This window comes from Coenobita brevimanus, chromosome 6, assembly GCF_032717465.1.
Source record: "Coenobita brevimanus isolate Jiangsu-jjx chromosome 6, ASM3271746v2, whole genome shotgun sequence".
NCBI lineage: Eukaryota > Metazoa > Arthropoda > Malacostraca > Decapoda > Coenobitidae > Coenobita > Coenobita brevimanus.
In genome coordinates, this window is record NC_136959.1 from 67035347 (window position 1) to 67060864 (window position 25518).

Below are 25518 nucleotides of genomic sequence, written 5' to 3' on the forward strand. Positions count from 1 at the left end.
GTGGTGGTCAGAAAGTCCACTCCCCCAACCTCTATATACTCTTCCATCCATTACACACCTTCTCACCCTTTCATCCACACACACACAATCAGTCATTGCCCTCCACTCATTCAGTTCACCACCCACCCTTCTCATCTCTCGCCACATATACCTGTGGATCATTTTGTGCCTGAAGAGGGTATTAGCTATCTCCAACTGCCTCCTGGTACAAATGTCCACTAAAGCTCTACCATTCTCATCCATCTCTGCAGGCACACCCCACGCACCAACTACTCCATCCACCTTCACACTCCCTACTTTTCCATTCATATCTCCAATCACAAATACTCTGTACTCTCAATCCTTTTAAACTTTTCCATGCATGCTTCCACATTTGTGAAATCTCCCTAATATTGTATATTAATACCACTTAAAAGTTTTTCTTGCCATATGTGACTGGAATTCATTCATTATTGCCTGTGGCACATTGGATTGTCATTGTTTAAAGACCGTGAAACTAAATCAGACAACACTTCCACCTACTGTACATTGTTTCCAGTGTTTCAGCTGAGTAGAACATTTATTTATGCTTTGCCTTAAGTGCTATAACATCCAAACCCAGCTTCAGCTCTTACATGCACCAAAGAAGAGCATGAGATTCTACATAAAATTAAGTGCTATTTGTGGTACCACTACAATAAAATTGCTTAATTGTCAAAGTAACAAAACTGCTGTGCCTTTATTGCGGTTGATGCTAGAACAATAATTTCCATTTAAGATGAGAGTAGAAGAAGACAAATTTCTACCTCTGAGAATATCATTAAAACCCTGTCTTTGAGGGCAAAATATGAACACTGTTTTCAGGGTATAGGGAAATTTCAAGAACATACAGTACTTATGGTATAACTTGGTTGTTATATGAGCTGATCATATTATTTGATGCTCATTAGAAGATCATTTAAAATTGGTCATTACATGAGTTGAACATATTATTTGATGCTCATTAGAAGATCAGTTAAAATTGGTTGTGATATGAGTTTGGCATATTATTTGACGCCCGTTAGAAAATCAGTTTTAAAATTAGTTGTTACATGAGTTGGTCATATTATTTCATGCTCGCTAGATCAATTAAAATTGGTTGTTATATGAGTTGGGCTTATTATTTGATGCCCATTAGAAGATCATTTAAAGTTGGTTGTTACATGAGTTGGACTTATTATTAGTTGCTTGCTAGAAGATCAGTTAAAATTGGTTGTTACATGAGTTGGGCATATTATTTTATGCCCGTTAGCAGATTAGTTAAAATTGGTTGTTATATGAGTAGGACATATTATTTGATGCTTGTTGGAAGATCAGTTAAAATTTGTTGTTATATGAGTTGGGCATATTGTTTGATGCTTATTGGTTGGTGGGGGCACTCACCAGCCACTCACTCTGTGTAGTGCTGCTCTTGGGCATCAGCCTTTTCACCTCTTCCTTCCTCTTCTGTCTCTATTTTCCTATTCTTTCCTCTTCCTTCTACCTACAGGTGGCTTTATACTCCCGCCTCTATCTTTCTTGATTCTTTCCTCATCCTTCTGCCTATGGGTGACTCTACACTGAGTGACAAGCCAAATGGTTTCCTGTAGACCAGGAAACCATTTACTGTGCTGGGTGGTAACCATATACCCAAATTATGGCGCCTGGTGGTTTAGTGGGTAATTACGGCATTGCAATCAGACTGAGCCTGTGCAGGTTTATATCCAAGGGGTGGTTGGGGTTTATTGCTCACGTAATACCTTTCAGGAATGAGTGAGGCTGGTCACTTTCATCTTAAATGTCAAGACCCACTTGCCTAGCCCGGACTCCTACACTCCTCGTGGGGCAACACAAGATTGGATGATGAATGAATGATGAATATGATAGAAGATAAGTTAAAATTGGTTGTTATATGAGTTGAGCGTATTATTTGATGCTTGTTAGAAGATCAGTTAAAATTGGTTGTTATGTGCGTTGGCCTATTATTTGATGCACATTAGAAGATCAGGTAAAATTTAGCTCAGTGTCAAGTGGACATCAGCATGCCTAGGACCAGTGCCGTTTCTAGCCTTTGGGGGGCCCTATGCGAAGTGCTGTTTGGGGGCCTCTGTTTTGTGAAACTATGGTGGGGGGATTCCAGACCCTCTATAGTGGTCTGGGGACATGCCTTTGACATTTAAATCCATCAGTCTGGTGCACCATAAGTGGAAAAGAGGCTAGATCCGTGAAAAACTCTTAACATCTTTTTTTCTCTCAAATTCAAATAAAATATTTCAAGTTGACCACAGCAATTTAAACCCACAGAAAATGATAATAAATGGGACACACTGGGGCTCCCCTATAGGATTTACCGAGTCTGCATTATAACATTTCCCAAATGCGCATAAATGAGACAGATGCTGCATTTCCTTAAAATGTTTATTTTAAATCATAGGAAGTGTTAAACTTGTTAAGGAATCAAAAGGTGAGTCCCATGCCCAATAATGAGGTCACAAAATACTTTGTGATGTTGTCTAATGAAATATAAGCAGTTTTACGCACATTATCTGTAAATAATAATACTTCAGACATATATTAAGTATCATTTGCTTCTCAGATAGTGAAAAGTTTCTGCATACATGAGCTGAGAGATGAATCATAGATTCTTTTCCAAGTTTGTACTTTTGCCCCTGCATTTTCATCCATTGGAACCACAGTCTCTATGAAGAAACTCTCATTTTTTTTCTTTTAATACCTTTGCTGGTGACCATTGGAAGTATGTGAATAAAAGTATGAATCAAGAAATATTCGTACATATGTGTAAAACTAATAAATCTTCATCCTTTGACGTACAGTATATAGCCAACACCACAGAACATTAGAACAACATCACAGAGTATTTCGTGACCTCATTATTACGCATGGGACTCACCTTAAATGAATGAGAAAAATTCTTACACAATATTTTTATGAAAAAAAAACACCCATATGTGAGCATTCTGCATTGCCTTCAAAATAAAATCGAAAATTAAAACTTCTGGCGGTATCTAGTATCTGCGCCTTCTGCAAATGCTTCTATTTCAGGAGATTCTGACAGAAAATTTCAGGAGAAACGAGTACAGTTTCGGGAGTTTCTTATTGAAATACATTACTATACTTACATTACTCACTTTATGGCACTTAACAATAATTGGCGGGTCCACCGTACCCCCTTCAAAATTTATTTCATGAAGATAGGGAGACTCAACACACATTTTAATTTATAAAAAAAAGCCAATAATGGCAGCTCGGGGGCCCCTGGTGGCTTTGGGGGCCCTATACAACTGCGTAATTTGCATATAGTAAGAAACGGCACTGCCTAGGACAAATCCTTCATAGCTGAATGATATGAAGATGAAACCATGCAGAAATAGGCCTAGTGGGTTTAAGTAAACCATTTTTTACAGTTACTATAGCTGTAGTAGTGAGTTATACAACTCTGTGGTGAAGAGAGAGACAAATAAGTCACTGTGAGGGGAAAATTAGTTTATTTTTTATGAGGGAAAAAAATTACTCTGCCTATTTAAAGGGGTTTTGTGTTGTTATAACATACAAAACTAATATGAGGAGAGAGAGTAGTAGAATGGATGTGGAAGATGTGCAGATTGGCCTGAGAGGAAGGCAGAGTCCCGGAGGATTGGAAGTCGGGTATAAATATTCCCCTGTACAAAGGAAAAGGAGAAAAAGAAATGTGTGCTAATCATAGGGGCATTTGTCTTCTTAGTGTAATAGGAAAAATATATGGTAGGATACTTATTGACAGAGATAGGGAAATAACAGATAAATTAGTTGGAGAAGAACAGGGAGGTTTTAAGAACGAAAGAGGTTGTGTAGATCAGCTGTTCATTCTTAGATCTTTAGTGGAAAAGTTCCTAGGGAAGGGAAAGAAGTTGTACGCAACCTTCAAGGATTTGGAGAAAGCATATGACAGGGTGGATTGACAAGGATTGTGGAAAGTATTAAGAATATATGGAGTATATGGGAAGTTGTTGAATACTGTGAAGAGTATGTATGAGGGTGCCAAAGCTGCAGTGTAAGTGGATAGTGAACTGAGTGAATTATTCTATTTGAAGGTTGGATTGAAACAGGGATGTGTCATGTCTCCATGGTTGTTCAATCTGTATATGGATGGGGTTATAAAAGAGATACAAGGTAGGGCAGTGGATGTTGGAGTGGCCCTGGTGAGAGAGGATAGTGTTTGGAAACTCCTTGTACTGTTTTTGCTGACGATACCATGATATCAAGTGAAGACGAAGGGGAGCTGCATGGCTTGGTGGATGAGTTTGAGAGTGTGTGTAAGAAATGGAATCTAAAGGTCATTGTAGGGAAAAGTAAAGTTATGGTCTTCAAGAAAAATAAAGTCAGTGAGTGTACAGTGAGGTTGGATGAGGAGGAAATGGAAAATGTAAGTGCATTTAAGTACTTGGGTAGTGTGATGAGTATGGATGGAAGTTTAGAGGGTGAAGTGCTTGAAAGGGTACAAGAAGGAAGAAAGGTTGCTGGTTCCTTGAAAGTAGTGATAAGAAACAAGGAAATGAAAAAGTTACTGCATGACAGTATTGTGATACCAACTCTAAATATGGAAGTGCAGCTTGGACCATGCTGGAGGGACAGAAGTCAAGAGTGAGAGCAATGGAAATGAGTTATTTGAGAGGAGCATATGGAGTCACATAGAGAGACAGACTGACAAATGAGGATGTGAAGGAGCGTTGTGGTGTGGATGTGGATGTGACAGGAAGCGTTAGGAGAAACAGATGAAGGTGGTTTGGCCATGTGGAGGGGATAGAGAGTGAGAGACTGATGAGGAGAGAGTATGTGAGTGAGATGGAGAGGGAGGGGGAGGCCAAGGATGAGATGGAAGGATGGAATGGAGAGGTATATGAGAGGGGAGGGTGTAATCAGAGAGCAGGGCATGAAATGGCAGGGGACAGGGCAACATGGAGGTGATTTGTTTGTGGCCACCCCATGCGGGATTAAGGCATCTGGCAATAGATAGATAGATAGATAGACTATCATGAACTTAGCAAGTAATAGTTACATTTTGTATTTATATTAAAGACAGTACTTAATAACTGCATGTCTATCTGTATTTCAGATCATTGATTTTAGTCCTGCACTTTATAGTTACTACTACGGCACACCTACATACAGTACAGGCTTCCCACACAGCAGCCCTTTATCACCCAACATTGTTTTTCCACCAGGTACAGTACTGTATTTTGATGTTATGCAGTTGCTTATAAAAATGTCTGAATTATATGTATTGTATTATATAACCTGATTCTGTATGAATTATTCCTCTGTAGTTATTTATTTCATTATTGAACTATCAACAGGTTTACCACAGCTCCCCTCAGCACCAGGGTTCCTCACTGCAGCCAACTATCAGTTAGGCCACACAGGTTCTCCTGCACTCCGCCTCTCAGCCTCACCATTGCTTTTACCTGGGCAGGCTGGGACACCGCTCCACTTTGCTGCTATTGCTGGAGATAAGCAAAAGCTAGCGGAGATCCTTCAAGGTACCAGTTAATTGAAAAAATTCATTTATGGTGATACATATTTTAAAACCAGAATGGTATCATGTAAGAATATATGAAGTTATAAATTAGTTTGTTGAGTTCTGATTGGGAGTATAAATAAAATACCATATCTTAGACTGTAGAAGATTGCTAAAATCAGAATACAGTATTGTGATCTAGGAGAGAGAATGTCTTCATATGAGATCCACAGCAGTACCAGATGTTGGAGGGAGAGCGATACTCAGAATATTCCGTTCCTCTAGCCGACCATTTTAAAATCAAGAAAGGGTGTTTGTATGAGCAGTGTGGGTGAAAATGGGCATGTTGTATTGTCATGGATTTGATCTAACAATTTCTTTAAGTTCTTTTCAGCAGTCTTAATGCCAACACCATCTGTCCTTAACCCGTTAACTGTGCATGGCGATTTTTTGGAGCTTTCCTTGGTGCGCAGACATAGAAGTAAAAATGAAATTTCCCAAAGGCCAAATTTTGTCTTAGGAATTGAGAGAACATATGCCAAACTATATAGTAACGAAGTATTAGCTCAATATTTACCTTGGTAAAGCCATGGACGAACATCGAAGTGTCTAATTTCCTATTGAAATGTATAGTTTTCAGTTTCTTTTTCGGTTTCAATTTTGAAGGCTCAAACATGCTTACATGGGTCAGCCTTGGTCACCATGACACTATATTCAAAATTCACCTGTGCAGCCAGGGCTGTATTGAGCAGTCGCACTCGGAGCACCCCAGGCTGTATAGAGCAGTTATCGTGTTAAATCACCACCCATCCAAAAGAATTTTTCCAAAAGAATTTTTACATGCTTACAGTGTTTATCATTAAATGGTCTTGAAATGACAGTATTTATTCTTCAGATTATTGAGTATTATGTTGATTCATTATTATTCATTATCCAATCCTACGTTGCCCCATGAGGAACGTAGGAGCCCGGGGCGAGGCAGTTGGTCCTGACATTTACGATGAGAGTGACCAACCTCACTCATCCTTGAGTGGCATTACGTGAGCAATTAACCCCAACCACCCCTTGGATATAAACCTTCACCGGCTCATTCTAACATGAGCACAATAATTACCCACTAAACCACCAGGTGCCAAAATTTGGTTATATGGTTACCACCCAGCATAATAATTGGTTTCCTGGTGTGCAGGAAACCATTTGGCTTGTCACTCAGTGTAGAGTCACCCATAGGCAGAAGGAAAAGGAAAGAATGAAAGACAGGGAGGGAGTGTAAAATCACCCGTAGGCAGAAGGACAAGGAAAGAGTGAAGGAAAGAAAGATAGAAGAAGATGGAAGGAAACAAGGATGGAGGAGAGGACAGGGCAGACACCCAAGAGCAGCACTAAATTGAGTTAGTGGATAATATTTAGAAATTAGTACTGAATGGTATAATGTATTCCACTTTTTTCTGCCCATTTTCAGATTATACCAATCTTGAAGCTCGTGATAGATGGGGCCGGGTTGCCCTTGTTTACACAGTACTGGGAAATCACCAAGAATGTACAGAAATGTTGTTACGAGCAGGAGCCAAGCCCGATGCTGTGGACTGTCATGGCCGCACTGCTCTGCACTATGCTGCCTATAAAGTACAGTACTTACAGCTTTCTTTTCTGTAGTACGGTAAGCCTCCCTTAAAATGATCCTTGATTCATCAGATTTTGATATTCATATTGTTTTTTATCATTTATAAAGGCTCCAGCATGTTTGCATGTATTGGCCTTGGTCACCTAATGGCTTCTGTCCACGCTGCTCAATCTCTTGCAACCTCCCGGTTTAATCCCTCAGCCCTGAGGTCACACTCCATGTCCTTGTCCCAGGTCCTTTTCAGTCTGCCTTTCGCAACCCTACTCTTGACATTCTTACTTCTTAATATTCCAGTAATCAGCACTCAGTTGTATTCCAACACCCAATTGTCATTCTTCATCCTCTCACCATGCCCAGACCATCTCAGTTTACCTCTCCTCAGCGCAATATCAATACACTCCAGTCGCATACTTCCTCTCAACTCATCAATCATATTTCTAGACACCCCAGGTTTTGCATTCAAGGGTGCACTACATGTCCATCTGATCATTGTCATTTCTGTATGTTTGAGCCTGTGGATATCCTCTTCCTTTATTGCCCAGGTCCCAATACCATACAGCACCACACTTCTAACACATGCTGCACACAAAGATCTGCCAGCATGGAGGGAGAGGCCTGTCAGTGTCAGGAGAGGCAACAGCTCTCTGGACTTCCTCCAACCACTCCCTACCGTAGCCACGAGCTAACTACAGCCCCACCTCCCAAACACAACATGTCCCCCAAATAACAAAACTTTTCCACACTTTCAAGAGATTCACCAACAAGATCAATCCTTTCATGCCTGACAGTTGCTACATGCTCACCCCAACACACCACACACACAAAACCAGCATTATTTCACAGTCTGCATCTAATGTCACTACATCTGTTTTGCACCCACTTATCTCAAACACTACTGAAAATGAATCCACATTAACAAATATTTTGAACTTCCCGTCACATCCCTCACATTTTCACACTTTTTTTTTTTTTTTTTTTCCCCATCTCTCCAGAATATTTCCTACTTTTGGATTGAGTAGTTCACGTACATTTTTCTTCCTAGATCTTATTTTAAGAATTAGTGCACCGTAGTTTAAACACCGATCATTTGCAAGGCACATCAAATGGCAGGCAATGTTCCTGTAATTTCTGGACTTGACCATTTTATAGGAAAGGGATTTGGGGATATCAAAACTAAAAGTGATCAGTGCATGGTCAGAGATGAGGGGGTCAGCTGAGTCAACCTCCATATCAGATACACGCCCACAACCAACAGGGGACGAGATCAAGTCAAGGATGTGTCCCGAGACATGCATTGGATCACTCACATGATTGAAAAAATCATTCAGGGTGATCAGTTCAAGGAATTCTGAATAAAATGGTTTTGACTGTGGACTGTCAACCCAATAACTGAAATCACTGCAAACAAGAAGTGCCCCTGATTTATAAGAAAACACTTCAAGAAACTGCCCAAACTCCTGCATAAAACCCCTATCTGTGTCTGGATGACCAGGTCAATAGACAGTTGCAATTCTAAAGGTATTCTGATGGAAATTTATTAATAATAGCATAAATTCAAATGAAGATGGGGTTAGGCCTGAGTATACAAGAGAAACATTTACAAGTGCTGCCGAGTAGATGAGTGCTACACCTCCTCCCGGATAATCAGCAGCAGACTTGGGAATACTTATATTAGAATGTGTCTTAGGCAAAGGACTGTGAATGATATTAATATCAGACTCATACAACCAAGTTTCAGTGAAGCATAAAATGTCAAGCTCATGCTGATTTAGAGCTTCATTAATATAGTCTGTCTTATTACGGATGGAACGAATACTTTAAGAGACCCATCCTTAACTGGTTCAAGAGGGACGTAGTCAGAGTTTTGAATGGTCGAAATTGGTGTTTTCAGTCAATCTATTTGCATGAGAAATCATAACTGGACAGTCTCTACCAGAGCAAAATGGGCAGCCAACTGTGAATTAGAATTAGCTTCTTCACATCTTAAGGAAGAGCAGTTGATGCTTTTGGGAGAATTTCAGTTACTACAATCCTTAGATTTATGGGCTTCAGCACAAAAAACACATTTACGTTCATCATTTTTTCTAGAACACCTCTCAGATGTATGACCAAAATCCCTACAGTGATGACATTATGTAACCCAGAAATTATCAGAAGCACAGCATCTTGTAAGATCCACATAGATATAGTTGTTGAGTTCTTCAGTGGAGAATCTCACCTCTGACGACATCTTCAAGACAGTGGTTTTAGTGTCATTCCCTGTTCTTGTGAAGAGAAAGTTGAGGGTACAACCTCGATCAATGATCATCTTAATTTTATTGTTTTTAGTCAAAATGCTTGGGATGTTGTCAGAGTCACCCAAGGAAGAGGAAAGGCCTGTCGCAGTAATTTTGGGCAGCATTTTCTTTGGCTCTGATATGCAAAAAGTGCCATTGGAGCCAAAATGATCACTCGGTACCTCAGCCGCCTCACCTTTGGCTACGGTTGATAGAAACTTCATTAACCCCCTAGGATATGCAATTTGATTGATCGAACTTCCTTGAAAACCTGTACAGTATATGGAGCCGATTTTTCAACACATACAGAAGTAAAAAGTGTTATGCCCAAGGTTTAGAGCTTGAACTTACACACTTATGCTGCAAACCAAAGCATTCTAGACCAGCTGGTTCTTGAGCTATAGCCTGTCAAAGATTGTCAAAAATTGACACTGGCAACCCATGCATACAAGTATAGGGAGAGAGAAAAAAAAAATTGCACCAACATTAATTTTGGTATTACAGAATGGAAGATCTTGATTTTACACACCAGCAGTGTTTATATCATTCTCATATTTCAAATGTTTATCACGCAGCCACAGCAAGATAGTAGCCACTGGAGGTGGAGGGAGTATGAAGGGGTGGAGGGACTATGAAAGGGTTGAGGGGGGAGAATGAGGGAGGATGGTGGGGGGAGTGTGGCATGAAAAAATCAGCTTTATAGAGTTGGTAGGAGGAGCTGTGAGTCCAGTCACAAGTGAGGGAGGGGGAGAGGGAACAAAAGGTTTGGGGTAGAGGTAGGTGGCAAGAAGGCGGTGGGGGAATCACCCCCCCTCCCCCTGCCCCCAACAATGGGTAGGGGCCCGGATCCTCCCCGCTCCCTACTCAGGACTTAGTTCTCATTGGTTTGCATCAATATACGTGACAATTGGGCCAAAGCCTAGTGTCCGCAGTTTTTTTTTTACGAAGGCTCCTCTGTCGATCCTATTAGGCATCAAGCAAAATTCTGGAAAAGGATTGATCGATCCTATTAGTACTTTGGGGGTTAATAACCCACCAGCCTTGGTCTTTAGGCAGCTGTCAACTAGTACGAGTCAAGTACACCTGTTATGTTTTTTGGTCCCATTTGACTAGTCAGAGCGTCAGCACCTCCCTTTGGTTTTACGATCCATACCTTTTGACTACAAATGGCTTTTTTCTGGCCATGAGCACTGATCTCAACCATGTCCCCAGGCAGATCCTTCCCTTCCCCCACGAGAGACCCCTGAACAGTATCCGCAATGATTTGGCATGGTCTTAGGTGACAGCCATGGGTGATGAGACCTTGTTCTCTATCTAGTGCCTTCAGTCTGTTTGAAACATCTTTGATAGCCTGAAAGATTGGCCCAACAACCTCATTTTCCAGCTCTTTCTTAGTGACTCTGCTTCCTCCACCAGCCAAGACCTCATCTGGTGGTGCAACATATTGGCTACACAGCCAGCGAAAGCCCAGCTGGTGGCTCTTCTTCGTAAATGGATAATCATTAGCATCCATACCTTCACGTGCCAAATGAACCCACTCACTGCAGTAGGCACACTTCAGTGCTTGTGCACTTTTTCTTACAGACTTACTGCAGCAAGGACACTGGTGTTGTTAACTCATGGTAGGCAAAAAAGGAAAGAACAAAACAAAAACAAAATGACAGCAACAGCAAAAAGTATATACAATACTACTCGGGATAAACCAGAGTAGCACTGCCCCCGTTTGTGTCACTCTGATTTGGGGGGGGGAAAAAAGAAAACTGAAAAACACATAGAACAAATTAAAAAGCAGGGTGTTTGCAAGGTCACAACGAGGAGGTGGGGTATGGGTATGACTTGACTACCCTTATGGGAAAGGTAACCCAAACTGAGGTGCCGCAATAGTGCTGAGATGGTAATTTACAACTTTTCACAATTTGAACTTTATGGCAGCAGTAAATATGTCACTTAGGCAAGACCTCATTGGTTACAATACTGCCACTGCACAGATGAAGATTACAGCCCTTTTATATTTGTAGAGACATTAATTAAAGGAGATGAGGTAAAAATCCCTGAATCATGCCATAGAAGCTATGAGGCATTTTGCTACATAAATGTTGAGCTGTGGGTTTGCCTTGTAGATATGCCATTACAAGGAATTAGAGGAGAGGTATTTTCAGCCTAAGCTGTTGTGCATTTTAGCTTCCTTCTGTAGCATAGAGGGAATAGTTAATAGAATTCATTATCTTCTAATCTTTGGGATAACAGATTTACATGTACTATTGGTATCTTAGCTTAAATGAAATATTTCTTTCAGGGCCACTTGGGTTGCATTAAGGCCATCCTGCATGCAGTTGAAAGTCAGGGTCTGTATCAGGTTGGCAGTTCAGTTGGTGTGTGGCTGGCCCAGGATAGGAGGGGTGTGACACCACTCCACCATGCAGCTGTGCATGAAAACCACAAATGTCTTCAAGCTATCCTTAAGTACACTGCTCCAGGCACACTTGATACAGAAGATCACAAGAAGGTACATATGGAATATAGGAAGGGAGAGTTCACAGTATGACAGACTTTACTGTAATGTACAGTACTGGTAGTTAATTTTTTATTGTACTGAATTAATCCATAAGTTCATTATGTAGGCTATTACTGTTTACTGTGGTATTTTGATTAAAGTCATTTAAATTTTCCAAATGTTTCTGATATACATGCTTAGTTTTCCTCCATTTAGAAATAATTTCTATTGCATGTTTTTTTAATGCTTACATTCTTAGGCAGGCATTTGACAGTTGTAGTAAGCATTTGTTGTATATGAGTGAAAGGATAAGTGGGATTAGTAGAGTAAAAGGTGGTATGTTGCCAAGAAGCCAGAACCAAATATGCATGTTCCACATTTTTGCAAGAGTCTCAGACTTTAATTCATGTAAATATTGAAGTTCTTCCTTTTCTGTTATTGTTTATGCTTTCACTAAATTCTGATCCCCAGTAGATCTACAGTACCATAATGCCCATTGGAAACTCATGCACTACATTGGATGGAACTATCTATCTTTCCGTCTATTGCCAGATGCCTCAATCCCATAAGGGGTGGCCACAAACAAATCATCTCCATTTCACCCTGTCCAATGCCATTTCACTGAACTTACACCCCTCTCTCTCATATACCTCTCCACTACATACCTCCATCTCATCCTTGGCCTCCCTCTCCCTCTCACCCCCTCTATCTCACTCGTATACATTCTCCTCGTCAGTCTCTCGCTCGCCATCCTCTCAACATGACCAAATCACCTCAGTCTATTTCTCCTAACGCTTTCTATCACATCCACATCACAACGCTCTAGCACTTCCCTATTTGTCAGTCTCCCTTTCCACATAACACCTAATGCTCCTCTCAGATAAGTCATTTCCACTGCTCTCACTCTTGACTTGTGTGCTTCCAACAAGGTCCAAGCTTCACTTCCATATGTTAGGATTGGTATCACAATGCTGTCATGCAGCAACTATTTTACTTTCATGCTTACTTCCCTTTTCCTTATCACTGCTATCAAAGAACCAGCAACCTTTCTTCCCTGTTGTACCCTTTCAAGCACTTCACCCTCTAAACTTCCATCCTTACTCATTACACTACCCAAGTACTTAATTACACTCACATTTTCCATTTCCTCCTCATCCAGCCTCACTGTACTTTCCGTGACTTCATTTCTCGCAAAGATCATAATGGTCCAAGCTTCATTTCCATATGTTAGGATTGGTATCACAATGCTGTCATGCAGCAACTATTTTACGTTCGTGCTCACTTCTCTTTTTCTTATCACTGCTTTCAAAGAACCAGCAACCTTTCTTCCCTGTTGTACCCTTTCAAGCACATCACCCTCTAAACTTCCATCCATACTCATTACACTACTCAAGTACTGTACTTAAACGCAATCACATTTTCCATTTCCTCCTCATCCAACCTCACTGTACATTCAGTGACTTCATTTCTCTCGAAGACCTTAATATTACTCATCCCAACATTCACGTTTAGAGTCCATTTCTTACACACTCTCTCAAACTCATTCACCAAGCCTTGCATTTCCCTTTTGTCTTCACTTAACAATACAGTATCATCTGCAAACAATAGTACAGGCATTTTCCAAACATTGCCCTCTCTCATTAGGGTCACTTCATCATCCACTGCCCTACCATGTAACTCTTTTACAACCTCATCCATATACGTTTTGAAAAACAATGGGGGACATGACACATCCTTGTTTCAGTCCAACATTCAGATAGAAAAATTCACTCAGTTCACTTTCCACACACACACACACACACACACACACACACACACACACACACACACACACACACACACACACACACACACACACACACACACACACACACACACACACACACACACACACACACACACACACACACACACACACACACACACACACACACACACACACACACACACACACACACACACACACACACACACACACACACACACACACACACACACACACACACACACACACACACACACACACACACACACACACACACACACACACACACACACACACACACACACACACACACACACACACACACACACACACACACACACACACACACACACACACACACACACACACACACACACACACACACACACACACACACACACACACACACACACACACACACACACACACACACACACACACACACACACACACACACACACACACACACACACACACACACACACACACACACACACACACACACACACACACACACACACACACACACACACACACACACACACACACACACACACACACACACACACACACACACACACACACACACACACACACACACACACACACACACACACACACACACACACACACACACAGTGCAGTCTTAGCACTCTCATACATACTCTTCATGGCTTTCAGCAACTTCCCATTTACTCCATATATTCTTAATGCTTTCCACATTCCTTTTCTATCCACTTTGTCATATGGTTTCTTCAAATCCATGAAGGTTGCATACAATTTCTTTCCCTTCTGCAGATACTTTTCCACTAAAGATCTAAGAATGAATATCAGATCTATACAGCCTCTTCCCCTCCTAAAACCTCCATGTTCATCACCAACTAATTCCTCTGTTTTTTTCCCTAACCTTTTTGATACGTATCCTACCATATACTTTTCCCATTACAGTAAGAAGACATATGCCCCTATGATTACCACACACTTTTTTTTCCCCTTTTCCTTTGTACAGGGGAATAATTATACCTGACTTCCAATCCTCTTGGACCCTACCTTCCTCCTAGGCCAATCTGCACATCTTCCATATCCATTCTGCTGCTGTCTTTCCCCCATGCTTCAGCATTTCACCACACACTCCATCAGTTCCTCGGGCTTTGCCTATTTTGACTTTCTTCATTACTTCCTCTACTTCCATCATTCTGATTTCTTCCTCTCTTCTTTCAGCCATTCCCCAGCTACTTATACTCACATTACTTTCATTCTCTTTGTTTAACAGCCCATAAAGTGTTCTCTCCATCTGCTGACATATTCTCCCTTCTCCACTTGCAATCCACCATTTTTATCTTTCACTCCCCGACTTACGTCTTTATCACTCTGTCTAATTCTCTTTACCTCTTTCCAGATCATTTTCTTACATTCCCTCCACTTTACACTCAAATTCCTTCCAGATTCCTCATCCACTTTCTTCTCACTCTTGCTAATCTTGTCACCTCTCTCTCTTCCTCTCTACATATAACTCTCTCTTTCTTCTCTCAACTTCCACCATGCCTGTTTCTCATCCACTCACTATATGCTTTCTTCTTTTGTGCCACAGCCAGTCTCAACTCTTTATTCCACCATGCTGTTCCTTGCACCCCGTTTTGTCTTCTCTTCACCCCACACACGGTTTCACATTCTTCAAAGATTTCTTTTGTGAATATCTTGCATATGGCTTCCACATCCTCCATGTAGGTGGAACTATATAACTAGTTAATGGATACCTGATGGTTTAGAGGGTTAAAACACTCTAGCTAGTTTAAGCTAATGGTTTAGGTTGAAGAGAGGTTGAAGTTTTTGTTTACACACTGCCATTCAGAGACTAGTGATTGGTCACTTGTTTAAAATTTTTGAAGTCACATAGTCCCAGACCCATATAATTTTTATAGGGCAAGAAAGGATTGGATGGGGGATAGATATACTGTGCTGTATATACATAACTTCCAGCTGAAGTGGGTAGGTTTAATTTACTCACCTCTTTATGATATCAGAGAACACCACTTCACTGGGCTGCAGCATATGGTTCTGAGGAGAATGTTCGCCTTCTTATAAAACATAATGCAAATAACCTTATGCCAGACCAAGAGGGCAAGACACCGCTGCATTGGGCCTCCATGAGTAAAGCAGAGGGAGCCAAAAATTGTGTGAGAACTTTGATTGGAGCAGCACCGTTAAGTGTCAACTGGCAAGACTTTGACGGCATAACAGCTTTACATTTGGCTGTTGCAGAGGCTAGGAAGGATACTGTGGATGTCATACTCAGTGTTCCCAAGTGTAATGTGGACCTGACTGATAACCAATTCAGAACGGCACTCCACTGGGCCTGCAATAGGTAAGTATTTGGTGTATTACAATGTGACATAAAGTTGCATACATGGTACATGAGAGATTTGCTTTGAAGCATTTGTATTTTCCCCTACTTATATATATATATGTATACTGTATATATATACAGTGTGGAAGTGCTTTTGGAGATCAGGATGACAGTATTGTTACGTCTCCATCCCACATTGCCACAGGCTCCAACAGCAGTAGTTCAGTACAAGAAGGACATTGCCCAGTGAGTTGTTCTTCCTATGGTCAGCATTTAGGTGTACTGTACACAAGATCAGCAGAGGCGAAAATAAACACTGGCTTCTTAACCCCGTAACCGCAGGGCAACAATTTCATGACGCTCAGGCACAAGGGATCATACCACGGGGTGTCACTTTTGTAATTCTGTGTTATTTTGAATTCACCCGGGCTTTCCTGGCAAGGGTGATAAGTATGAATGTACTAGCTTTAGGGGTATAAGTCTGTTGAGTGTTGTAGGTAAGGTGTATGGTAGAGTGTTAATTATGAGAGTTAGAGAGGGTACAGAGGGTGTGATTGGTGAGGAGCAGTGTGGCTTCAGGAGAGGGAGGGGATGCGTGGATCAGGTGTTTGCTGTGAGACAAGTGTGTGAAATGTATTTAGCAAAAGGCAAGGATGTGTTTTGGGCATTTATGGATTTAGAGAAAGCGTATGATAGAATTGATAGGGAGGCTTTGTGGACTGTTTTAAGAATGTATGGACTTGATGGTAGGTTACTAAATGGGGTGAAAATTTTTTATGTAAATAGTAGAGCATGTGTAAGAGTGGGAAATGCTGTGAGTGATTGGTTTCCTGTGAGAGTGGGGCTGCGACAGGGATGTGTGATGTCACCTTGGTTGTTTAATATTTACATGGATGGTGTTGTAAGGGAGGTGAATGCAAGAGTTTTAGGTGGAGGTCTGAGTCTGGTGAATGTTGATGGTGGAGAGTGGAATCTGAAGCAGCTGCTGTTTGCAGATGGTACTGCACTGGTGGCTGATTCAGAGGAGAGATTGAGACAGTTGGTAGAGGAGTTTGGAAGGGTGTGTGAAAGGAGGAGATTGAAAGTAAATGAGAATAAGAGTAAAGTGATGAAGTGTACGAGGTTGGTAGATGGTAGAGGGATGAATATAGTTTTGAATGGTGGGTTGCTTGAGGAGGTAGAGTAATATCTAGGGTCACATGTTGCTGTGGATGAAAGAAGAGATGCAGAAGTGAAGTTTAGAATAAATGAAGTAGGAAAGGTGCTGGGAGGAATGAAAAAAGTGTTTAGATGTAGTTTGCTTAGAATGGATGTAAAGAGAAGGCTGTATGAGGGTGTTGTGGTACCGACTGCGTTATATGGGGCTGAAACATGGAATATGGGTGTAGCAGAGAGGAAAAGTTTGAATCTAATGGAGATGAGGTGTCTGAGGAGTATGTGTGGAGTGACGCGTATGGATTGAGTGCAAAATGATTAAGTGCAAAGGAGAACTGGAGTTGTTCAGGAGATGGCTGGTAGAGCTGAGCAGAGGGTGTTGCGATGGTTTGGGCATATGGAGAGAATGGATAATGAACGATTGGTGAGAAAGATAACTAGATCTGATGTGAGAGGTGTAAGGCTGAGAGGAAGACCACGAATAGGATGGATGGACAGTGTGAAGAGAGCGCTGGATGCGAGAGGGATGTCTGTTGAGCAAGGAAGAGTGACTGTTTGTGACAGAAATAAATGGAGAGAAATTGTGAATGAATAAATGATGACGCAGCCCTGAGGGGATATTCTCCCGCTTTTGGTCTGATCAGCTAGTCAGGTCAGGTGCGGGTAAGGGGATGGGTCTGTTATGATGTGGCAGGGGTAAACCAGTTCTGCTGTCGGGCCCTGCTGTGGATGTCACTGATTGCGTTGCGCAGTTGACCCTTGTGCGGTGTGGTGCGGTGAGGATCTGTCCGTTCTCCTCTTTGGGGCTAAGATGCGAATGAATGCGTTTGAATGGATGAGTAAATGGGGAGTGTGTTGTCCTGTCTCGGCTACCTCCCTTTCCTTGGGGGAAGCAGCCTAAGTATATAGATAGATAGATAGATACTTCTGCATTTGGGTCTAATAGGAATAGAGGTTATGGGCCTACACTTTGATCCTGCTATCTCTCACGGTCTTATTAACTTCATCTGAATTTATTTCCCTGTTCTTGATTCCATACCATTGTAATCATTAGTTTTCCCTACAGTTCACCTGTTTGTATACCTCAAGTTTACCACCATCTCCTCCATCACTTTCAGAGGCCTAACAGCCATTGTGGGACGTTTGGTAGAACGTGGAAGCCACCTTGGAGCTGTTGATGTGTATGGAGCAACACCACTCCACTACGCTGCTCGACTCGACCACACATACACAGTTGAACTGGTAAGCACTGGTAGGTGCATGTACTGTGCACAGACATGTACTTTGGATTCAGACCTATATTAAGCTCTAACACCTTTTTCACTGTCATCATAAAACCTCTTTACAGCACTCAGCAGCATTCCTTCCACACAATTTACATGTAAAGTCTTTCCTAATCTTTTCCTCTTCTTCTCAGACCCTTTTTTTTATCCATGCATCCATTCATCATCCAATCCTACGTTGTCCCATGAGGAGCGTAGGAACCCGGGGCCAGGCAGCTTGGTCCTGACAGTTAAGATGAGAGTGACCAGCCTCACTCATCCCTGAGTGGCATTACCTGAGCAGTAACCCTAACCACCTCATGGATATAAACCTTCACTGGCTCAATTCGATTGGAGCGCCGCAATTACCCACTAAACCACCAGGTGCCATAATTTAGTTATTTGGTTACCACCCAGCATAGTAAATGGTTTCCTGGTGTACAGGAAACCATTTGGCGTGTCAGTTAGTGTAGAGTCACCCGTAGGCAGAAGGAACAGGAAAGAATGAAGGAAGGAAAGACAAAAGAGATGCCATACAGTAAATACCATACCATCTTTCTCACATTGCTGGCTTGCTATATGTACAGTGATCCCTCAGTTATCTGGATGTGTTCAGTATCCGGATGCCGGACCTCAGTGAACACAGTTTGTCATAGTTTACCGTTATAGCGGTTCAGGAGAGTAGTCTGCTGCGTATATTGATGAGCTTTGTATAAACTCATAAGGCATAGTTTGTTGTGGTTTACCGTTTTTACCGCTAGCCACCAATGTAAATGAAACATAGGTGGTTCATTGTTACCGCTAGCCACCAATATATGTAAATGTAGTTAGTTCGTTGTTACTGCTAGCCACCAATGTAAGTGGACGTAATTTATCGTAGTTTACCACGTAAGGCTGGGTTTGATCGTAGTCGGTTCATTGTTACCACTATCCACCAATGTAAGTGAACGTAGTTGGTTCGTTGTTATCGTTGGCCACCAGTGTAAGTGAACGTAGTTTGTCATAGTTTACTGTTGTTCACCGTTGCTGTCAGTGTAAGTGGACATAGTTGGTTTGTTATTACCGCTAGCCACCAATGTAAGTCTGCTGCGTAGCTGTAAACTAGTTAGGGTTGGTTTGATTGTAGTCAGTTCATTTTTACCGCTAGCCACCAGTATAAGTGAACGTAGCTGAAGGGTGTAATTATATAGAGAAGGTTATCTGGTTGAATTGTTGATGGGAGGGGCACTAGGAGAGAGTAATGGTGAGGCATTGTAGGAGGTGTCAGTGTAGGCCTTCTCTGTTGTTATCCTCTTCGTAGTGGGATGATGAAATAGGCAGACTTGGGTCAGTGGAGTTTATTGTGAGACAGTTATATGAACCGTGCCACAGGAACCAGTGCGGTTTGAAAGCGGGAATTACACCAAGGAAGGGCTTGTATACCAGTTATTGGTATAAAGGATGTTTCCATGGCTGAGATACCTGTCCATCATCTTCTTGACTGGATCGTTGCGTGGTATGTCAATGTCTGTGGCTGTGTAGGCTAGCATGTCCAGGACATACCCTGTGTGACAGTCACAAATTACAAATAACTTTATCCCAAAGCGGTGCTAGTTAGATGGGATGTACTGTTTGAAGACAAGTTGCTCTCTAAACAGTACAAGGGATTCATCAAAAACAATTTCTGAAAAGGGGCGGAGTACTTGGAAACTTCCCCCTTAGCAGCTGGAACAGGTCCCAAATTTTCCAATCAGTGTTGGAGGGATGCCTAGTGTTGGCAAAGTTCAAGAATTTTAGCAGCACCAAGAACTGAATGCGTGGCATATACTGTATTTGTAGGTATGAGGGCATCATTTTGCCAGTAGTCATTCAGCACGTGTTTTTTACTACGTGGCATTAGCATGAGCAATGCCAAGAACGACATTAGTTCTTCCTTCGCAACACCTGTCTACTGTACCTGTTTATATGCAGCCTGGGGCTGAAAACATGGTACTGCATTACAAACTTGTAATAAAGATTTGTCTGTTCACAAATAATGTTGGCCACATCATCGCCAATAAAAGCTTCAAAGTAATCAACCTCTGGGGCATCTGGAGAGTGTGGCCACTCATCGGTAACCCCGCAGTGCTTGCCTCAAACTGAGGGAGAATAGGGAGAAAATCACTTCCCTCAGTCCACGTAAATGTGAGTGAAGCGTCAGCAACAGGTGGTGGTGGTGGCACTGGGGCAGCGGTGGGCAAAGTGGGTGGAGGTGGTGGTGCTGATGCTGGGGCAGCGGTGGGTGAGCTGGGTGGAGGTGGTGGTTCTGATGGTGCTGGGGCAGCAGTGGGTGAGCTGGGTGGTGGTGATTAATCTTCCTTGTAAGATGCTGGTGTTGGCTGGGATGATGATGATGATGATGATGATGGTGATGCTTCCTGGTATAATCATCACTTTGCTTGTTGTGGCCATTTAGATACAGAGGAAGGTGAGGTTTGGAGTTGTGTGTGATGGTGCAAGGGAATGGGCATTGTCACGTGAGTGTGAGTCATGGCTGTGCTACCTCCCTCCATCTTGCTTTCCTCCCCTGCACTGGGAAGAGTCAGTGCCAGATCTTCATTTCCCTCACTCACATCTTCATCACTATCATCCTCAATAAGTTCACTATATTCCCAGTCACTTTCATCTGGACCAAATGAAAGCCCCGGAGACTTTGATGGTGTAACATAGGTAGGTTGGCATCACTTGGAGCGTGTGCTGGCTTATTTTTACAGAGGTTTTACAGTGTATTCCACACTAGAATTTCTGTCGCTAGTAGGTGCATACACCCTTTTCTGTGGAATATGACCTCTGGCACCTCTTTTCTTGGTAACACTACGCAAAGTTGAGGGCTGGGGCGAATACTACAGACCACCTGTAGCTGCCATGACTTCTTGAAGAAAACTGGGCTCATGTGGTTGCATGATGCAGTGTGGAGGATGCTAAAAGGACAAACTGGCAACCCTAAGTTTGGGCGGATGAATACACAAAGTACTTGCGCCAAAATACAGGGCGCAGCTTTTGAAATCAATTAGTGGATTTTAAAAGGAATGTCACAGCCTGTCAGTTGGACCTGAAAAGGAATGTCGCAGTCAAGGAGCTACCTCCTAAACTGTCTAAAGCACATACAGGTAATGATATTCCATTGCCATGTTTCTCACCTTCACTTTCAGTCTTTCAGTTAGGGTATTCCACTTCCCCGTATCTAAAAATGTTCTTCTCTGTTTTACCTTGTAGCGTGCTGTATACGGTACGACAATTATATGATTAGACAAACCTCCACATCATCCTGTCATATCCCTCATGTCAACAGCACTCCCAGTCCTCTCTCTTTTTCCCACAAGCATGTCGTCACCTAGGCTTTTTTCAACATTCTCTCTAATATGTTTATCCCATGTATATCTGTGTGCTTCTCTGTGCTTCATATATGAATTACAGTTGCATCACTTCTGCTTGTGACATGTCCTTTAGTTGCTGTTTGTCTTTCATCCTTGGTACTCAGTGATCCTTCCCATGATTTCCTGTATATCACTGCCACAAATAATGATTAAAACTATCCTTTAGATTTTGCCTGATGTAACTAATAATTATGCAGTATTTAACATTACATTTTACATTGTCAGCTTTTTATCACAGCAAGCAAATTTTTGACAGGCTTTGACAAGTACCTCTATATACATGTATGTATTATAAAGGATGTTATAGGGAATGTGATTGTGTAACAGTTTGTACTCTTCTCACTCTGATTTCTTCAAGTTTATATTTTTCATGTTATTGGCAGTTGATGCGTCAGCCATGTGTACGTGATGACCCTACAAAGGATGGTCACACTGCACTATTGTGGGCAGCAGCATGTGGTGCTGACTCTGCCCTGGCTGGAATGGTACGTCATGGTGCATCACTCACTCGCACTGACCCCAGAGGCTGCACAGCACTGCACATTGCAGCAGGTGCGGGGCATGTGGCCACTATACTGGTTCTTTTGAAGCTGAGAGCACCTTTGGACACATGTGGACATGATGGACGTACACCACTCCTTCATGCTGCTCAGGCAGGCCATGCACAGATAGTAAAGATCCTAGCTAAAGCTGGAGCTTCTCTGGACCATCGTGACAAGGAAGGACAGTGTGCCCTCCATCATGCTGTCCTGGGAGGCCACCTCTACCTGGCTCAGATACTCATCAGGGCAGGTCTGTATATACAATAATTTGGAGTAGTTAGCTGTTGCATGCTTTCTCCTTCCTCTACCTCAGCTACTACACTTATGCACACATCCAGCATCCCATCGGCATCAACAAGCAACACCAACAGCAGCTGCAGTTGCAACTCTGTGACGATTTGTAAGAGCTTGATAATCTGACGTGTGTTATTTTTTTCCAGTTACTGTTTTTCCATAGTTAATACATAAGAACTTCAACTAACATTACTTTGTACAGAGATACTATCATTGCTTTTTTCCACTTTACCTTGTGTCGCAGTGTTTGAAGGAACACTGCCTTGCCATGGGGAAGATGCTTGGGCATCCCAGTGATAAGTGGAATGATACAAGTCAGGTGCAACCATACTAGGCAGTGTCATTGTTAAGGATCAGATAAAAAGTGTTCCATCCATCCATCCATCATCCAATCCTACACTGCCCCGTGAGGAGCGTAGGAGCCCGGGGCTAGGCAAGTTGGTCCAGACATTTAAGATGAGAGTGACCAGCCTCACTCATCCCTGAGTGGCATTATGGGAGCAATAACCCCAGCCACCCCTTGGATATAAACCTTCACCAGCTCACTCTGATTGGAGTGCCACAATTACCCTCTAAACCACCAGGTGCCATAATTTGGTTATATGGTTACCACCCAGCATAGTAAATGGTTTCCTGGTGTACAGGAAGCCATTTGGCTTGTCACATAGCGTAGAGTCAACCATAGGCAGAAAGAACAGGAAAGAATGAAGGAAAGAAAGACAAAAGGGGGAGTGTAAAGTCATCCATAGGCAGAAGGATTGCAGTACAGTAATTGCCCTGTCATCGTGAAGAAGCTAGTACATCCGAGTGATAATTGGAGCTATACAAGTCCGATGCACCAACACTAGACAGTTTCATTGTTAGGGATCAGATAAAAAGTGTCGTCTTTGCGGTTAATGCCTTGCCATGACAAAGAAGTTTGTGCATCCCAATGAGCGGTGGAGCTGTGCAAGTCAGTTGCAGTCATACTATGCAGTTTCACTGTGACGGATCAGATAAAAAAATGTTCCCTTTGCAGTAAATGCTGGACCCGGCATTGTGAGGTACCTGCTCAAACCTCATTTCTAAACCACCATTACTAGTTCTTGACTAGTTCTACCAGGCCATGGCCCCAAGTACCCAGCAGGAACAGAGTAGCTGCCTGTGGCATGGGTCAGACCTGATCCAAAGCATGGAATGCAAAGAATCTCTGGGAAAGAAAGATAGTTACCTTTGGAAATTGCATCTTGGTACCTACAGCATCCCAACACTTGCTAGTGAAACTAACTTAAATATTCTTCCTGAAGAACTGAGAGATGTAAATTGGGATATCATAGGTCTTAGCGAGGTCAGAAGATGAGGTGAGGCATTTATAGAATTGTCTGATGGTCTCACACTTTGCTTCAGAGGCAAACAAGCAAAGGAGGAACATTGAAACACTGCAGTGGCAACATTAAAGAGTTCTTTAGTATAAATGAGAGAGTGGCAGGCTTAATAATAAAACTGAACAAGAGATGCATCCATCCATCCATCATCCAATCCTATGTTGCCCATGAGAAGCATGGGAGCTCGAGGCTGGACAAGTTGGTCCTGACATTTAAGATGAGAGTGACCAGCCTCACTCATCCCTGAATGGCATTACATTACCAATAAACCCCAACCACCCCATGGATATAAACCTACACAGGCTTAATCCAATAGGTGTGCCTTAATCCAGGTCTGTGCACCAGCATCATCTTATGACAATGACGAAGCTGAAAAATTCTGTTAAGATGTAAAGGAAGCAATGAATAAGCACAAAAGCTAATATACCTTTGTGATGGGAGACTTTAATGCAAAGGTTGGCAAAAGAGTAGGTGAGAATGCAGTAGGGTATTTTGGAGTGGGTATTTGGAATGTGAGAGGTGACATATTAATGACATATACTGAAGGGAATTGTGTGAGAGTGAAGAACACATTCTTTCAGAAGAAAGCAAGTATGACGTGGTCTTAGAAGGGGCCAAATGATAAAGCAAAAAGTGAAATAGATTTCATCCGTATTGTAAATCACATGCCTTTATGTTGAAAAATGTAACTGCACTGAATGAGTGAATGAAGAAAGTGATTCGAGAATGGTGAGAATCCAAGTAGTATTAGCCCTCAGAATAGAAAAGGAGAGGCTAATCCAAAGGAAACAAGTCAAACCTTGTAGCAGTGAGGGAGAAGGCAGTAAATTTTGGCTTGTTAATTCAGAATAATGCTCACAGTTGATGGATATTGTAAATACAGTACCGACTTAGAACACATTAATGAAAGATTCACGAGAATAGTAAACGCAGCAACTCCAGAAATAGGATCAGGAAACCACAAGACATCAGTAACAAACACTCATAGAGTACAAAGGACCTTATAAAGAAGAGAAGGAACATGACTGTAAGGACAAGAAGAGATCACATTGAAGCAGCTGAGATACAGAAAATTTCCACAAGAAGAAAAATGAAGATATTCAGAAGTGTAAGATAACAGAATTGAAGAAACTTGAAAGAATGGAGGAAGCCTGGAGGCAACCAAGCAGAGGGTTGGCTTAGGAATAAACCAAATGATGTCTCAAGCTCTCTTGGAGTAGTAGCGAACAACAAAAGTGAAGTGGTCAAAATAGCAGAAGAATTTTATACAAAACTTTACACTAGCAGTACTGTTGCTGAAAAGTCATTTCAGGCAAGGGAAACATTAGACACAGTCATCCCCAGTGTTACATTAGATGAAGTAAGAAATGTTTTGAGAGCAGTGAGGAAAGGTAAAGCAGTAGATGATGATGGTGTCACAGCTGATCACTGAATGCAAGTGACTGCATTAAATGAACTAGGAAAGGTATTTGCAAAATGTTTAGAAGT

The 25518-nt window shown here is 42.0% G+C and overlaps 1 protein-coding gene across 1 annotated transcript in view; it reads left to right on the forward strand.

Moving 5' to 3' along the window:
• LOC145402329 (uncharacterized) overlaps positions 1 to 25518 on the forward strand; it is a 67007-nt gene that overhangs the window by 6675 nt on the left and 34814 nt on the right. The window contains exons 3-9 of the mRNA XM_080274475.1: positions 5111 to 5219; positions 5352 to 5534; positions 6975 to 7138; positions 11709 to 11918; positions 15696 to 16036; positions 18292 to 18415; positions 22214 to 22622. Of these exons, the coding sequence (XP_080130601.1) occupies positions 5111 to 5219; positions 5352 to 5534; positions 6975 to 7138; positions 11709 to 11918; positions 15696 to 16036; positions 18292 to 18415; positions 22214 to 22622 (1540 nt within the window). The remainder of the gene's footprint in view (positions 1 to 5110; positions 5220 to 5351; positions 5535 to 6974; positions 7139 to 11708; positions 11919 to 15695; positions 16037 to 18291; positions 18416 to 22213; positions 22623 to 25518) is intronic.